The 19,486-nt window shown below is 38.2% G+C and overlaps 1 protein-coding gene across 1 annotated transcript in view; it reads right to left on the bottom strand.

Moving 5' to 3' along the window:
• Positions 1-8,273: 8,273 nt before the first annotated feature.
• The window catches only part of LOC133849144 (uncharacterized), a 73,721-nt gene continuing 62,508 nt past the window's right edge, over positions 8,274-19,486 (bottom strand). Inside the window, 2 exon segments of the mRNA XM_062285045.1 lie at positions 8,274-11,780; positions 11,782-12,136. Of these exon segments, the coding sequence (XP_062141029.1) occupies positions 10,688-11,780; positions 11,782-12,136 (1,448 nt within the window). The 3' untranslated portion in view covers positions 8,274-10,687.

Raw genomic sequence — 19,486 nt, 5'->3', positions numbered from 1 at the left:
TGTGTGTGTGTGTGTGTGGATTGTTGAGAGTAGGCTGATGAAACGACAATGTCGTTGTTGTTGTCAGCGTTGTCGCTGTTGCCGTTATCCGCTCGCACGCTAAAAATGAGTTAATAAAATGTGCGTATACGTAATCAAATTATATGTCAAGTGTGTTGACAACGAATAACATTCAACGTTAATGTCAACAGACCGCGTCGCGTCTCTCTCTCTCTCTCTCTCTCTCTCGCTCTCACTGACTTTGTCAACTGCGATGCCGACGCCAACTGAGCGACATCGACATCAACATTATGAGCAACGGCAACATTATCATCATTATGGGGGGACCAAGACTCAGTTAACCGAGTTCCAAATGCGATTTTAATGACTCGAACAAAGAGCATTTAAGCGAATTTATTGCTTCGATGACTTTCTTCATTTTGCACCCCAGCGCAAAATAAATCACAAAAAACAGCAAGCAGCGAATGCAAAACAAATATTTTGTTGAAAAACTCTCTCACTCTTTATTCCTCATAAATCGTGTCCATCGCGCGTTCGATGCCTACAGAATACATATAAAACCGTCAGTCGAACCCCAGCTACAACCATAAATAGACCCGAGTTTTTGTCATAAACTTAAGCCGAGTTGATCAAAACTTTATAGTAAGCATCACACAAGTTACGCGTTTTCTTTTTCAAATCAAAGCTGATTATCAAATGATATACTGCAGCTGCTTTTGTTCGCTTAGATGTGTGTGTGTGTGTGTGTCTATTAATTTGCTCTTAACCTCAGCGCAAACACGATAAAAATAGACCTGATGACAATCCAAACATAATCTAGTTAAGATTTTTTTATAAACCGCGAGTTGATTACCTAATGATATTTCGAAGCGGAAATGATTATATTAAAAGCAAATGCTTCTTAATTATTGTGTAAGCTCAGTTGAAGAAGCTCAGAACTTCCTCTTAGCCGAGTTGATCCCCAGTTTATTGTGCGCTGAGAGAAAATCAATTGAGAGCATTTTAATCGTTTCTACTTGTAATTTAACACATCATTCAACCCACTCATTCTTGCCACGGGCAGAAGTTGAGCTCATTTGGCAAATAATTTCGGTTTTCCAAAAAGGTTCTTATCTGCCACAAAAAAAAAAAAGTGAAGAAGAGAGAACCGTGGTAATATTTATTTTAATGTGCGAGCAAACATGAATGTGAAACACAGGAAGAGGCAGGTTTATGACATTGAATGTTTTAATGTTTTTGCCAAAAATCATTCGTATTCCATCATTTGGCCAAAAATCTTATTGCTTATTGCTTTTTGCATTGCCAAAGAGAAACATAAACATGCGAAAGTAGGGGAAACATATTTGCCAAAAGTAAATTAAATTGCTTCAGCAAAAAAAACATATGCTCTGCACACTCACACTCACCTGCATGGCACACACTCACACATGCATGCACACACATCCTCACACACACTCGTAATTCTCAGTTGAATTTGACATTAAATTGACAATGAAGCGGATGGAAATCACTTGTGATATGGCCAGAAAGATACGCTTGCCATTAGTTAAATAACAACTTGAGCTACATTTTCATACTACGCAAACAACTTTAATGGTATAATGAAAACTTTTGATATAGTTGCATTCCTTCTTTCTGTCACATTCACATTCAGAACACGCTTTGCGAATGATAAAACTATGCTGCGAAAATAGTAAAATAATAATAACATGTGCTACACAAAACTGGGAAAAATCAACTTTAAATAAATTGCAACGCAAATTGTTTGTTATAAATAATCCGCAATACGCGGATACTGATAAGATAAATATTAAAAAAAAAAATAATATTAATACAGAAAATAATATACATTCGAAAAATAGTAAAAGCGCAAAAAAAAAAAACATATCAACAACAATTTTCATGGAGATACACAAAGAAAAACAAATTTTAATGTTTTCAGATTAATTGCAATGATTTTTATAATTTTGGTTTTTGTTGTTTTTGTTGTTTTTGTTTTTGCTTCTTGTTATTTGTGTCTGGCAATTAATGTGAGAATGGAATTTCTGCAAATACTCGAGAATATAAGAAAATGAACAGATGAGTAGTTGCATATGTGTTCACATCATCTGTTATTTACCTTGTGCGTAACGAGTTGATTGCATTTATTGTTTGAATGTAACGAGTGTGCAACAAAAGTTAATTTTTAACTAATGACAATATAATACAGACATTTAATATAGTCATCTTTATATTATTTTGTTAATTTTAATTATGTAAGAAGTGAATTTAGTAATTAGCAAAAGAAATTTATATATTTATAATTGACGTCATCAATCAATTAATTTTTAAATTAAATACAAACTTCTACCATCCGATTTACATTTTTATTGTTAACTATTCATATAAAACTATAGTTTAAATTATGGGTGTAATGAAAGTCTCTGCGCATTTTGGAAATAACTCTGCATACCTTTGAATGCGAGCACTTCTTTTACAGACTGTTAACTAAATTTTTTTTTTATTAAAATAATAACGATATGATAACAAAGATAGGTGCACTGTTACCTAACTGGGAAACTTAAACAAATCAGAAATTATAAACAGAAAATTAATTATGTCAGCAGCACATAATAAATATAAAGTAAATAAGGATTGTATAAATTGAACCTAAGGATATACGAGAAATGTATGTATAGTATCGCTGTTAATTATTAGGTCAAGACCCGAGCCAGCAGGTCTTAAAGATGATATAATCTTTTTAGTCTTCTCCTGACTGTAGTACGATGACTTGGTGTTAGGCGCTTAGCCAGGCTGTCAGGGTGACCTCCAAGCCTCTCTGTATATTTTTGGGCAATTGCCTGTATTCTATCGCCAATTTTTGGTACTTTGAGGTCGCACTCGATCTCCGCCGGTCTCATGTACCATGGAGCTCCTGAGGCTTGAAGTACTCGTATTTTGTTGAGGTGCATTTTACCTGTGATACCGTACACCTGTAATGCGTAGAACAGGCTCGGAGATGAAATGTACTTGAAGACTCGAAACTTATTGTCCAGCGAAAGCTTGTTTTTAGCGGAGAGTAGCCAGGACATACGATTTACCTTGGTTCTATAACAATTATGCAGCAGTGACTCGAGCCCATTCCTGAAATGCATCTAGATATTCTTGGAGACCTACTTTTGCCAGATCTATGGAGCTGTTTTTGGTGAGCAAAGCAGTATCGTCAGCGTAGGTTTCAACAAGCGTATTCCTTCGTGTAAGTGCAAATAAGATATGAAATCTAATTTGAGAAGCTAGTTTAAACATTTTGCAGCTTTAAAACTTACTTTTAGACAGCGCAATTTGTCAATCTCAGCTGCCTGATGAAAAATCCATTGCATACTTTTACAGCCATCTCTCAAATTGGTGGCAGTTTTCAAAAATCATGGCATACTTTCGGGGGCGCTAAGAATGCCAAAAATATAGCCAGAAACAAGAAAGTCCTTGATATCTCAGAAACTACAAGGACGATTTGGATGTCCTTTGGCATGTTGAAAGATCTAATCAAAAGTCCTTGATTGACACAAGTTTCAACCGGATCCCTTAAAGGATTTCTGAGTTATCAACAAATTTATGTATACGAAAAATGACGTTTATCTCCGCTCCTGTAAGGACTTTCGTCCTTTTTCCAATTGATTCTTTAATTTCGTGTCAAGAGCTACCCGTATGCCAAAGGACATCTGCCTAGTCCTTAAAATGGCTGAGTTACGGCGGATTTTCGGACTTGCAGTCAATTTTTCCATGCCTCCCCCTTGCAAAATTTAAGTTGCCTTTTTTGAGAATATTTCTGTTGCATACTTTTAGGTTTGTCATTTCATATGAGCATAATTATAGAAAAATGCTCATAACTCCGCCATATCCTGCCGCAGGATGTCGGGACATGTCTCGTTCGCATCGCAAGAACGGAATCTATCGATCACCATTAAAAAAAAAAATAAAAATTACAGAAATAGCAACATATAGTATTATTGTTTTTTTATCGACCGCCAAATGTCGCGAAAGGCAAAAAGTCACAACTTAATAGATGAAATACAAGACGAGCATAAATAAGCTGCAGGAGATTGCTTTAAAAATTCTATATTGCTCGTTATTTTCAAATTTGAAATTGGCCCTAAACAAAAATCAATTATTACATCAACATCAATTTAAAAAGTTTGCAGCATTAAAACTTATAAGCTAGATCATACTTTTGAGCTGCGCAATTTAACAATCTCAGCTGTTTGATAAAAAAAAACATTTAAATTTAAAAAAAAATAAATAAAAAAAATGTGTACATACTATTAATAAACTTGTTGTAACCTTGTAAACTTGTAAAAAAAAACGTTAAAAAATAAAATTAATAAAAATACAATAAAATAAAAAAAAAATATTGTTAAATTTTAAAGGATTTGATTTTGGTTAGTTTTCGTAAAATTTGAAATTGGCGCACAGTGCTTATTGCAAAATAGTTTTCATTTTTAATTGCATACTTTGAGGGCGCGCCAATACAAATATACTTTGCAATATCGCACGATAGATGGCGCTACACATAGATTTGCTGCATTTTTGCTTGCTGCTTCTGTTCGCCTGGTATTTTTAGGGGTACGGTGCGGTTTCAAAATTATTTTTGTGTTACTATTAGGCGGTTACATTTAATTTTGAAATTGGCGTTAAATAAATTTCATTTTTTATATCATACTTTGAGGGTGTAATAAGGGTCGTTTTTTGAAAACAAGCTATATCTCGGGCATATCCTGCCGGATTTTCAAAGGACTTGTATTGCTAGGATCGTAAAGATCAGCTCTATCGATTGGCATATTCTGTTTGTAATTTTCAAGTTCCATTTGTGAAATGAAAAATACAAAAATGATAAATTCCAGGATAACACAAGAACCGGAAGGACGATCTGGATTTGGATTTGCCAGGATAATAGGCCTTACAAATAAGCTTCGAATGACATATGATTCGTAAGGATCAAAAAGGATACGGGCGAGATACACGCAATTTTCTGTCAAAATGGTATCACGGATCCTGTAAGGACCTTCGTCCTTTTGAGTACACCAATCAGATTGTCTTCATAAGAGCAATCCCTTCGCCAAAGGATCTAACGAATGTCTTTTAAATGACGAAAATATTTTAAATATGAATCCGTGAATGCATTCGATAGTACTTGTCGTCCTGATTACAATATGGCCGCCAAAATCCATTAGGATTTGAATGACATATGTAAAAATAACGAAAATATAAGAAAAAAAATTTCTTGAATTTTTAGAGGATTTATTTTTTATCGGTTGTTCAAAATTTTATTTTGAAATTGGCACGCATTGCAATGCACTACAGTCCCTGTTTAAAAATTACATTTTCTGCAGCATACTTTGAGGGGACGGCAATTTTGATCTATGTCGATAGATGGCGCCAAGCCGCAAGAAAGTAACTTGCTGTATTTCTGCTTGCTGCTGATTTCTGTTTGCCTGGTATTTCACTCGCTGATTAAACACTTTTCAGCCGTCGTTCATGGCGACTTGAGATGGCCAACAACAATAATTATTACATCCTCATGGTTAATTTTTCTCAAATTTCACCGGAATTAAGATTCTGCCGGTTGAGTTGCAATTTACATTTTTGAATTGGCGCGCTAAAGCCATTGCAAAAATATTAAAATTTTGTAGCATACTTTGAGGATGCGCCAAGGGTCTTTTTTCGAAAACAAGGTATATCTCGGGCATATCCTGTCGGATTTTCAAAGGACTTGTATTGCTAGGATCGTAAGGATCAGCTCTATCGATTGGCATATTCTGTTTGTAATTTTCAAGTTCCATTTGTGAAATGAAAAACACAAAATGATAAATTCCAGGATAACACAAGAACCGGAAAGACGATCTGGATTTGGATTTGCCAGGATAATAGGCCTTACAAATAAGCTTCGAATGACATAAGACTTTAATTTTTATCGATTGCGTTGCAAATTTCAATTTGAAATTGGCACGCATTGGCCACTGTTTGAAAAGTACATTTTCTGTAGCATACCCTGAGGATACGGCAATTTCGATCGTCTGTCGATAGATGCCGCCACCCCGCAAGAAAGTAACTTGCTGTATTTCTGCTTGCTGCTGATTTCTGTTTGCCTGGTATTTCACTCGCTGATTAAACACTTTTCAGCCGTCGTTCATGGCGACTTGAGATGGCCAACAACAACAATTTTTACATCCTCATGGTTAATTTTTCTCAAATTTCACCGGAATTAAGATTCTGCCGGTTGAGTTGCAATTTACATTTTTGAATTGGCGCGCTAAAGCCATTGCAAAAATATTAAATTTTTGTAGCATACTTTGAGGATGCGCCAAGGGTCTTTTTTCGAAAACAAGGTATACCTTGGTCATCTCCTGCCGAATTTTTAAAGGACTTGTATTGTTAGTATTGTAAGGATCAACTCTACAGACTGGCATCGTATATTTGTAACTTTTCAGTTCCGTTGGCGAAATTAAATATACGAAAACCCGAAATGCCAGGATAACACGAGAGCCATAAGGACGATATAGATAAAATTTGGTATGCTACTAGTCCTTACGAATATGCTTCGATGGGTACAGGAATCGCAAGGATCAAAAAAGGATGTGCCGAGATATGAGAGAGGGATACGATTGAATGTCCTTTAGAACGATAATTGCTTTTATCAAAAGACCATTAGAATATAGCCGAGATATACGAAATTCTCTGAACACAAAAAAGGGTTTTTATATCTAGCTCTGCAGGGACGTTCGTCATTTCAAGTTCTTCAATTAATTTATATTCATCAGAGCAACTCTTATGTCAGGGACATAATCGTCCTTCAAATGGCTGAGTATATGCTGAAAATCCTTGAGTGTCAGTCGATTGAACTGATTATCCTGGTTCCAAAAAGGCACGTTCTGGCAATATTCTTCAGTATGTGTAAGAGATACTATACTATATATATACTTTCAATTTTCAAATTTGAAATTGGAGCTAAGAAAAATTATAGGGTGCAACGAAAACAAACTACATATGTATATCTCGACCATATCCTGTTACATTTTCGAAAGATACGTATACTTGAATCGCAAGGATCATCGATGGGCATCAAACAAATATGCGGGCATCTAAGAATCCACCACTTTTAATTTTTTAGCACGAGGAAAAAAGGCAACAGGTCGAAGGTGCAAATTCTAGGATAACCCAAACGTTTCAGGCCACTCTTCTATACTTACGTTTTTTGTTAAAAAAAATGAAAAATTACACGAAATAACGAGACAACTTTTTTGATTTTGATGTTTGACTAAATTTCATGATGTATTTATTTGTATAATATATATATAATTTTTCGATTTCTTTTTGTTTTTCTTTTGTATACACATATTATATATCTTTATATATATTTTTAAATAATATATATGTATAATGCGAACTGCGGTTGTTGTTGTTGTATTGGATTGTTCCAAGGTTTTCGATTTTCTGTTTTACGTTTCAATTAGTTTCATGTTCGTAATACACATAAAATATACAGTACGAGAATACGGTAGCCTATTTGGGTTTGTAGACAATGAGAGTATACATATATGTATATATGCATATGTAGATATATAGTATATCTGCAAATGGTATTACATAGATGTGTTGTTGTTACTGTAACTGCAGTTTATTATTAACATTTACTCGTATAGTTGACTAGAAGTACATACTCTATATTTAATATTAGATTATTTAGTTGCTTCTGACCTAAATGCTAGAGTTCAACTTACTGTACTAGGAATTTAAAAAAAAAAAATACACATTTGTTGTCACTTTTTTTCTCTGTTTTGTTTTGGTTGCTATGTTAATATTTCAGTTTGATTTTCATTATTATTAAGTGGTTTTCATTTATTTATTTATTTATTTTTTTTTTTGTTGTCTGTTTATTTTGATACCCTTGCAGCGGGTGTGCTTGTTATCTGTCTGCTTGAGCCGCTCCATGAAAACTGTTCAAGAGGAGTTTTAACCACAGCAAATCGAAGTTATATTTAGTATCTCTTTTCATAGTTAAATCTGTCTATACATATTATTTAGTTTTTGTTTTTAGTTGTTGATATTTGTATTGTAAAGGGTATCTGTGTGGGTGTGTTTGTTTCGAGTGTGTGTGCGTTTGTGTATGTGTTAGTGTGTAGAGAGTGTTTCTGAAGTGGACTTAATTGTAATTACATGAACTTATGTTAAATATTTGGTTTACTGCCAGTTTGCATTGTTTGTTATTAGCTATGTAAGTAAGTATGACAGAATGACACAATTGGAATGCTGTTATACAAATACAAATGCCACGCAATGCATATTTAGTTGTATCTATTTTTTGTTTTTTTTTTTTTACTTTCGCATTCTCTTTTTTGTGTTTCTTTTTTTAGTTGTATTTTTTGTTCTTCGTTCGTGCCACAACCCATAAATTTAAAGCGTCTTTTTTTCAACCACATTCGTATCGCATCCGTTTTGACTTTTTTTTTTTTTGCTCCCCACTACTACATTCTTTCGTTCTATTCGATTATTTTAATTTAACGCCACAAAATTAAATATGGCAAAAAATTAACTCGCGCACACACAAACACTCACAACAATCACCCACACACTCATACACACATATTAAATTTAATTTATTTTCAATTAAAGTGAAAAATCAAGTGGCCCACTCAGTTGACAGCATCGAATTACTACGTGGCGGACGTGGGCTGTAAAACGAGTTGGCAGCACCATTCAAATACAACTCTGTACGAGTATAACAAATGCCATTTCGGCCGCTCAATTACCTACAATCAAAATGCATTTAAAAAGCATTTAAGCCTAATTGCTGTAGCACATTAATACACAACGAAAAACGAACCAATATTAAACGTGAAAGATCTGCAGTAAAACAAAAAAAACTGATGGGAGTGACATGAGTGATGGATTTGAATTACACAAAAGTCAGTGGAGGAATGTGTATACTACATAATAATACTATAAACAGATATAGCCTAAATTATAGCTGACAATTATTTATGGCAATTTAGTGTGATGTTTTTTCAGGGCAATTGTAATGGGGTTAGTTTTGTAATTAATTGCAGCTTGGTCAGTTGATTAATTTGGGGCAATTTATAAAATTTTAATTGTGGCACGACTAAAACATAAAACCGACAAGCTCAACTGAATTGAGAAGAAATTATTTTCTATTAGCTACTCAATTTGTGTAGAGTTATTTCAATTTGACTACAACAAAAAGTGCGTATTTACACGACAATTATGTAAAGCTAATAAATATCTGTAGTATAACAATTTTAGAAATTGTTAAACTCGTAGAAAAAATAAACAAATTACAACAAACTCAACTTGTTGTCGCGGTACATTAACATCATTTGTCAAGTATTAGATACATAGACCGCAACTTGCCATTAAAAATTGTGCAAAACGATGCAGAAAAACGAAAATAATAATGAACGACAATATCAATAAATAGAAAAATAAATAACAAACTAGCTAACAAATCGCTTAAATAAACTTTGTCCTTTGGCATCTCACACACACAAACATACACTCCGATACACACACACACACACACGCACAACAAACAATTTGTCATTTTGCATTTAGCATTTTGCATTTTCATTTAACATTTGGCATTTTAGCATTCTGCAATTGTGCACAATTTGCATTTTGTTTGCTTTGCACTTTGGCAATTTCGGATTTCGCATAGTTATTTATTATTCATAGTTAGTCGCTTGTTGTATTTATTAATTTCTCTCTTCTCACATGTTTCGTTTTCATTTTTTTTTTTTTTTGCAATTTCTTTTCATTTGCTGTTCAGCTGTTGTTTACGTTTTTCACTTTGTCAGTGTTTTTTTTCTTCCTTTGCAATTTGTTTTTAATGTTTTTTTTGTTTTTGGCATTAACAGCCAAAGCATTCAAATTATTTATGCAATTTGCATTTAACATTTCGAATTTAAATTTCAATTTAATTTAAGTTGGCTTTGGTTGTTGTAGTTGTTGTTGTTCTTGTTGTTATTTTGCTTTTCATGTTTTTCACACATTTGAATATATGTATATTTATACCTATTTACAACACGCGCCCGCAATTTGTTGTTGTTCTTGTTGCTGTTGCTGCTGCTACTGTTGTCGTTGTTATTTTGTATTTACACGCATAATCAGAAATATTTGCTTAACTTACATAATTTAAATAACACTATAGAAATGTTCTTGTTGCTGTTGCTGTTCTAGTTGTTGTTCTTGTTCTTGTTGCTGTTGCTGTTGTTTTTCTTGTTTTTGCTGGCATCCAATTAGCAAAGCGAATGCTGTGTGGAATTTTGTAGGCAACGCCCCAAAAAGTATGCAGCATTTTATGCTCATCTAATTTCTTATCTCTGCCCATGTCTGCTGTGACTTTGTGACTCTGTCAGTGTTTGTGTGTGTGTGTGTGTATGTGTATGTGTGTGTGTGTGTGTGCATATACTTACAGTGTGTGTGTTTTTTGGGTTAGTGTGTGTGGGTTACTCAACTCAGCTTAGACACGTATCACCTCACCTGGTGCCTGCTTGGGACAGAGCGCATCATCGATGCTGTCACGCAATCGCAACGCCGCATTCAACTCGGCGCCATCCTCGCTTGTTGATTGCTGCTGCTGCTGTTGTTGTTGCTCCACTGCAGCTGCTGTCGCTGCTGCAGTTGGTCAGATGGCTGGTCACATGAAGATGTCGCCCGTTGATGTCGAGGCGCCAGCATTCGATTTACGCGGCGTAGTCGGCACACCGTGCGGACAATGTGTGGCCGCCGCCGTCGTCGCTGATACGCCGCCCGATTTCGATTCATCCTCAAAGGTGACCATCTTCTCGCTGCGCGGCTTCAGTGTGACAATCTGCAGCTGTGCCGGCGGCGGTGCTCCAGCACCTGCACCAGCACCTCCCCCCGCAGCTGCGGCGGCGCAGAGTAACGTCTGTGGCGGCCCCAATTGCAGGCCATGCGGCATGCCCATGCCCATGCCCATGTTGACGCCCATGTTAACGCCAACACCAACGCCCATGCCCATGGGCGGAGGGGGCGGCATGCCGATGCCCATGTTGGGCGAGAAGCGACGCGGCGGCGGCAGCGCCAAATCTCCGACGCCCGACAAATTAAACTCGCTAATGCTGCGCGGCACAAAGTACTCCATGTGATGCTCCGGTATGCCGGTGGAGCGACGTATGGGCGTGTTGCGTTGGAAGGCGGATGTCGAGGCGCCGCCAGAGGTTGCCACACCGCCACCGCCATGCAGGTGACTGCGTCGCGGCAACGAACTGTATTGGGTTAGCGTGTGCGCTGGGCCAAAGAACATTGTCTGATGCTGGCCAAGACTATTAGCCGCCGCTGCTGCTGCTGCTTGGCTGCCGCCCACGGCGCCGCCGCCCAACAGGTCGGCGCTGGGTCGTTGTCAGGAGGGTTTCGGAGTCACAGCGACGGTGACGAGAGCCAACTCCTCGGCCTTGGGCATCACATGATCCTGCACACTGAACCGTCGCAGCCACATCACAATCTCTGTCTGTATCAGGCTGAAGCACATCGCCACAACAGCCATGCCCACCAAGATGTAAGCGGAGGCGCTGTAGAGGGTTAGTGTGCCGCTGGGCGACAGCTCGCCAAAGCCAATGGTGCCCAGAGATGTGAAGCAGAAGTACAACGATTCAAGCACACTCCAATTCTGCAGTTTGTGAAACAAAATTGCCCCGCTCGTCACATAGCAGAGCAGCACGCACACACATATCGAGATGGGGACACTTGGTGATCCGCGGGGACTCGAGCGATTTGCGATTCTGTTGCTGTTGTTGTTGCTGCTGCTGTTGCTGCTGTTGTTGCTGCTGCTGTTGCTGGTAGACGGAGGGTGGCAGGCCGTACTGATTCAGCTTGCCACCGCCACCGCCGCCGTATTGTTGTTGACCCTTGACCTTGTCTGATTTGCGGCCACCGTTGGGTCCGGTTGCGGGGCCGCTGCCCACGCTGCCCTTGACACGTTGGCGTCGAAACAGGCAACGCATGCCCGCCGACAGCGCCTCGCCCATGGCCGATAGGTAGAGCAACACAATGGGTATGCCGAACAAAGCGTACACAAGGGCGGCCACGCGGCCCCATTGTGTGCGTGGCGAAATTCCGCCATAGCCTGCAAAGAGAGACAAAAAGTGAAGAGGGGGGGAATGTAGAACAAGTTTATGATTGAGTTCGTTGTACAACACTTTGTTAAACAGTTCAAATTACGATAAAAGTATGTTATTGAGCATTTATGTGCGTTTTGTACAGGCAGTATAACAGTGTGTATAACACTTTGTATAACAGTGCATGGCACTGATTGCATTGCGTTGTTTGAGCATGATTATGTGTTTTCTAAGCAATGTTTATATAACAGATTGTATAACACTTTGTATAACAGTTTTAAAAAATAGCGAAATAAGTTCGTCCATTGTATTTCGTATCAATTTCACGGCGTATATCAGTTTGATTAAGCAGTATAACAGTTTCAGCTCAAGTGACTTAATAATTTAAAGACCATTTAAAACCACGACAACGTACATATCCCTGTTCAAATATAACACTTTACTTATAGAGCAATCATGTTTTATTGTCACCAGCTGGCAACCAGCTGTAATTGTCATTGACTTGAAGTACCACACCAAATTACTTGAGGATTACTAGATTAGGGTTGCGTTGCCACCTCATCACCCTCCCCAATTTGATAGAGCAATTCCCCTCGTTTTCTACGAACTGCGACAACATTTTTAATTTTTCCTGTGTTGGCCACAAAAATACAAAAATAAAAAAAAGAATTGTGAAAAAAAACGAACGACAACAACAAGAACTTTTACGGCCAGACGTTTTGCTTTTGACTATGGCTTTGATGTAGTCGCCCCTACATACATATGTACGTATAGAAGAGAGAGGGATTGATTCAAAAGACGGATGGAAATGGACAGCGGGGAGGGAGTACAGCACAGCAACTACGTTGATGCTACAGCCGGCGGGCACGACCTAACCCAACATGGCGGCCGTACCCAAAAGAGTCTTGGACCGAATGCGGCGCCGGATCTCGCTTGGCCGGCTCCAGCAATGAACTTTTAATGTGGAAACTTTTATAATTGAGTAAAATGTGCGTATACATATAAAGATGCCGTTACATACAGAAGTACGTGTGTGTGTGTGTGTGAAGCGACTATGTAGCCATGTATTAAATTTTATTACTTAAAAATAAAAAGCCAACATAGCGACAGCAAAAATATCAGAGAAAACAAGTAAAAATGCGGCAGGTTCGATAGCTCGACGACAAGCATACCACGCACATAAAATTATAACAACCAAAAGTACTTTTTGGCACAGCAATTAAACTTGCCCCCGACAACAAAAAAAAAGTATGCTATAAAAATGCATACAACAAGTAGAGCACAAATTGTATATATTTAAAAGGGCATTAAAAATGCACATCGACCACTTTATCGAGGGTATCGAAAAAACCAGTCAGTAGCTGAAAAGGACACAAATAAAAACCAAAAAACGAGAAGCGAGAAAGTAGCATGGCATACAGCAAATGCTTTTGGCCGTACCCTTAATGTAATAATACTTTAAAACCCCAAGCACGTTTAAGTGCACATGTGCTAGAGCGAGAGTAGCCCAACCCAGCTGAAGAGCGAGACGCCTAGAGCGTGCCAGAGTGGGCGAGAGAGATGGTAGAAGGGGAAGAGGTGGGGAACACAACCCGCTCTCGAAAAAGTTGCTAAAAATTATCATCAGCAGTCGTCGGCTAAAGTCTGAGCCCCAGCTGAATCCCAAAACCGAAAGCCAACTGCCCCCCTGGTCATATATACACACAGTTAGTACTAGTAGCACCTCTCACTCACTCCCTCCCTCCCACTTTCTCTCATCCGCTGTTTGGGACCTGGTGAAAGTCATGAATTTGCGCCCGCTTGCTGCGAAAATTGTTAGTGAAAATTATAACATTTACAATATGGTCTGCATAAAATTGTATGTAGTTATAACTAACTAACTAACGGCGTGCACATGTCGGCCTCAACTTGTGGATATAGATATGCCAAACCCCTGTCCCCTCCCCTGTACTCACCCCTCTCCCGCTTTATTCCACTTACAGCCGAGCAGCAGTAGTTGGCCACCCGCCCCGCAACTACGTTTTTAGACCTTTCAACTCATGAAGATTTGTAATGTTGGCCAACAACAAGCAGCAAGGGACAGCCACAACAGGAGGGGGGAGTCACAGAGAGAGAGAGTGAGAGAGGTAGAGGGGAGAAGAGAGGGAACGAAGGTGGCAAGCTAGCCGCAGGCCCTCGAAAAACTGCCAATTACGAGTATGCGTAGCAATTTTCAAGTTTATCCAGCATAAAAGTAAAACTATTTGAAATACAGTTTGTTGTAGCTGTAGTTGTAGTTGCTGCTGCTGCTATTTGCGGACCACACTTAATAGCTGCTCGGCTTGTCAATGGCATTTATAGCTGCCGCAATGTGCGAGTATATAACAGTTTAAGAAGGATGTCGCTTAAGCTAAAGGTGTTAAAGCAATTGCAAATCTTAATAATATCAACTCTTATTTTATAAATCTTTGCTTTACTTGAAGATTATGTTTCAACTGACTTATCTACTAATCTTTTGTCTTAACAAAAAGAAAATACATGAAACTCAAATTAAATTTCAATTTTTAATTCGTGAACTTTGTGTTGCTTTTCTGACTTTGTCTAATTGTACCCGCTACCCACAGAATAGAACTACTAAATCAATATACAAAATATAGCCTTGATATATTTTTAATATCTTTGCTGTATATTAGTTTGGTAAAAATTAATACCGCAATTTTTTGCCCTTAGGGTAGAAATTCTATAACAATATTCCAAATAACGCCGTTGATATATTTTCGATATTTTTGTGGTATCTGGTATATTTCAAAATTAATACCGTTCTGTTCTGCTTTTATTCAAAAGGTGTATCAGGTATCTTACAGTTGAGCTCACCTCGACTGTAGTTTCTTACTTGTTTTCTATTCCACTCGCGACTTAATCAGCGCTTTATAAAAAGAATAAGAATATGCTGCTTAGTTTTTAATTAACTAATGCAATTCTTATGATGTGTACAGTACATATGTAAATAAATAGTCTATAAAATAAGAAATAGTGTAATAAATTATAAATTATGTGAACCGAATATTGTAACAATACATAATAGTATTGCAAAGCTATTGATAAGTATTGTACTATTAACATAAGTAGAATAAAGTACTGTTTAGATATATGCGAAACGATGCTAAAAGAAGTATGTATGTTATCAAACTAAATAAAGAGGAGATGTGTTCAAAATATTAATATTCCATTTTGATTGTAAGAAATTTCCCTTACTCTTGTTTAAAAATCTATAGAGAAGTTTGTTATGCATCTTTTCTGTCAGCTTCGTCGATTTGAAAGTGTGTCAAGTGACTGGTAATGAAATAATCTATCCAGCGTCAAGCATAGTTGATGTCAGCGAGCTTATTTCATTAACAGGTCCTCGACTTGATTCGCAATTACTTAAACCGAGAGACAGCTTGCATATCAAACTTTTGCTATTAATTTAATCGATTTGTAAGCTGTTGATCTGCGCCAAGAGGGATCTCTCTTCGCATTCTCTAACCCAAACTCACTCAGATCAAAGCTGTCAATTTGTGGGTCACAGTCGCAGCTGGCTAATTGCATTAGCTGAAGTGCCAGTTGAAGACAGATATATTCGCTGTTACTTACACTAAGTGTGTCTATAAGTAGGCTCAAAAGGAGAAGAGGAGCGGGGGGAAATGCCACTGTTGCTGCTCACTTGAGTGAGTTTTGAGGCTTGTTCGTGTGTTCGTGTGTTCCGTTCGCCATCAGAGTGGAAAGTGGAAAGTGGACTCTTCTTTCTGGTTGCTACTTTGAGTTTCCGGTTCATGGCAAAGTGGCAACGAACGGTTCCGTTTTAGCTCCCCAAAAATCCCCGAATTTGGGACTCTCCGACTTCCTCTTCTCGCTCTCACGCTTTCTTTTGTCACAATCACAGTCCTGCTTCCCTTCCCCCTCTAACTAACACATTGCGCATGCAGCAACGCAAGTCGTTTGATTTGATTAGTGGCCATTGATTACAACGCACAGCCAAGCAACACCAACAACTCGGAGAGGAGTGGAAAAGATAGGAGCTGAGAGAGAAGAGAAGGGAGAAGGGAAGAGAAACAGAAGCAGCAGCATAACAACAATAAATGCAAAGCAAGCAGCCAACGAACAACGTCCGGCCTCGGTAGCATGACCTCGAGCTTCAAAAGACTGCCCTCCAGCCTCGACCTCTTCTCCCCCTTCCCACGTTCACGATGGCTTTCTATTTGTGGGGGGGGTAAAACCAACAAAATATTTTACTACGGCAATTTTCGGGCATAAAGTAATTACAAAATACACACACACACACAGAGAGACAGCATAGACTGTGTGCACTGTGTGAGCTGCCAGCGAGGGAGACAAAAAGAGTGAGTGAGAGCGAGCGAGAGAGAGAGAGAGAGAGAGAGGCAAAGAGAGAGAGTCTCTAATAGCTAAGAAATTAATTTTCACAAAAAGCTATTAAGCGAGTCACAAAAATTGCTCAAATATAAAACCAAACAATGCGCATAAATGGCATGGGGCAGCAAGGAGCAGCGACAACTCTCCACAGCGTGATATTGCCAAAGGATGTGGGCGTGGCAGCGCAGGACACACAGCTCGAACAACAGATAACAGCATAGGGAAGAGACTACAAACCAGCAGACAAGCTACGAGGTCAACTCGTCATGTTTCTGCTTCTCCCCACCCACTAGAGATGAGCGCGTGAACTATTGACAGCAATTTCATAAACGCGCATCACTAAAAATTGGGGAAGGGACGAGAGGCTAATATCGAACCGACTAGAGAAGTAAACAAGTTGCCATGGAAGAAACGAGAAAGTAGGATATATAAAGCTGAAGTTTTTCAAATAGAATGAGGAACATTATTAATACAACGAGCCAAAGGGAAAGCACAAAAAGAGATGCATCTACATATCTTCGTATAGTTATTTACCCTTAATGACTGATTAATTTGATGAGCTATTAATGTACATCCTAAATAGTAAGAGCTAGAATGCTGAAATTTTTAAACAGCATTGTTTGAAAAATATGGGATTTAACAATTTTCAACTGTAGCAATACAATACTGAACTAGAATAACTATTCAAATTTGTATGTTTAAGACGTATTGAAATCTTATTGAGTTCTTTTTGTTTTTCAAATTTGTATGTTTAGTACGAATTAAAATCTGATGGATTAATTTTTGTTTTGGCGCATATCAGTGCTTAATTAATAATAACAGAAATTGTTTAAAAGCGGTTTTAGCTGATAAGCTCAACACAAATTCTTACTCAACAGCTATCATAATATTTGTAATAATTACATTATTTAGAAGTTGCGTGACCAATTATAGATAGAAATCGATACATATCTATATAGAAGACTATCAAAACGAAATAAGAGGCAAAAATAACACATTTCTAGTAAATATTATTTTGCATACTTTCACATTTTTCAATAATTAATATAATTTGTCATACTTTCCCGTGGCATACTTTCACATTTCACATTGATATCAAACACTGTGAAATTAAAAGTAGGTCACATATTTATGCATAAAATGTAAAAATATTTGCATCATGTTTATTATGATTGTATTAGTATTTCATTGAAACATTAAAATTTGTTTAGTTAATTCCTGCAAAATATAAAAATATACAAAACCTGCAAAGAACTGCGCCCGCATAGTTTGCGAGTTAGCGTTTCGACACCGTGTGCTTGACGCGTGTACATACATAACTATCATGTTTTGTCATTGTCTGGCGACATGTTGAGGCAAGTTTGGACGTGGGCAAACGTGTTGCGTTGCATGGCGGCGGCACGTTTAACCGTGTTGGTTCAAGGTGTTAGCCATGTTAAGTCGTGTTTGAATCGAGTGTTAAATCGTGTTGGGTCTGCTGTTTAGTTATGTTTTGTGCATTGTGCCGTGCTGTACTCCTGGCGGACAGGACACGACAGGCATAAACACGCTCGAGCACGCACACACAAATTCGACTATCTAATTTGGCCCCAACGGAGCGATGGCGGAATCTGCTCTCTCTATCTGTCTAACTCTAGTCGTGCTGTTCGTGTCACGATGCCAAGCACGAGTGCAGGCAGGCAGGGGCAACATTTTGAAGTTTAAACGTTTTAATTAAACATTGTGCAACTTGTGAGTGTGTCTATCTGTGTGTGTGTGTGTCTGTGTGTGTGCGGAATCGCTGTCAGCATTGAGTAATGAAATTGCGACAGAATCACGCGCCTCATCGTTATAAATACATAGACAAATGTTCAATAAACAATGAGCGAGGCAGCAGCACAACGCGATAAACGAACGCGGCGCGTGGATGCCAAAATTTGTGGGCAATTCGAATGATGGGAGGAGGAGGAGGAGGAATGGAGGGGGTAAATAACATATAATCATCATAATGATATGCAGCTACAAAAGACAACGGCAATACACGTCATTAAACGCCTCCGTCCACAGCAAAAAGGACAACGGCAACAAATAACAACAAAATGACAGCAAACATTTTTATGACATGCCAACTGCCGCTTGAGGAATTAATTAAAAATTAAATGGCCTATTAAAATTGTTATCGAGACGCCGCGACGCCAGCAATGTCACTTGGCCATTTAACTGACAAAACAAACGCGAAATGGAAATACGCGCCAACAAAGTGACAGCGGTCGAGCGATAGAGATAGATGAAGAAAGAGAGAGAGAGCAAGCACTGTCGACTGTCGACTGTCGACACGACACAACACAAAAGGGAAAGCATCTCCAAAATGGTTCTGGCTGCAATCACTCAGCAGCCCAATTGAGTTTTGGGCGTGGCTCGTAAAACGATGAATGCATTGTATGTGTGTGTGTGTGTGAAGCGACGCCAATGCGGCGGGACATAAACATGCCAAAACATGCATAAAAATGTCCAAACATGCACAGCAAACAAATCGCGAGACAATCCCACCTCACAACGCGCTCGTTCACTGCAAGCACTCAAAGCGAAAGTGAACTGAGAGTGAAATCATAGATAGTTTTGGTTCACAGCGTTGCGGGGGCCGCATCGTAAAACAGTTTGTCTTAGTGTCTGGCGCTAATTTCGCACCCGCTTTGGGCAATAAATGACGCCATGGCTACTTTCGATTATATGGCTGATGTGCGACAGATTGGAAGCAGTATAACACTTTGTGTATTAGATGGTATAACACTTGGTTTACCAATTAGAATTAATATACAATAATATAACAGATATGATATTGTATAACAGATTATATAACATCTTCTTTGATAACGACACAAGCAGTTATTTGTAGGAGGCTTCGTAATTTACAATTATAACAGTCTTAATGCAGTATAACAGACTGTATAACAGTTAATTTAACAATTACAACATCAGTCTACCAATTT

Source organism: Drosophila sulfurigaster, chromosome X (genome assembly GCF_023558435.1).
Source record: "Drosophila sulfurigaster albostrigata strain 15112-1811.04 chromosome X, ASM2355843v2, whole genome shotgun sequence".
NCBI lineage: Eukaryota > Metazoa > Arthropoda > Insecta > Diptera > Drosophilidae > Drosophila > Drosophila sulfurigaster.
This window is presented reverse-complemented; position numbering and strand designations above follow the sequence as displayed.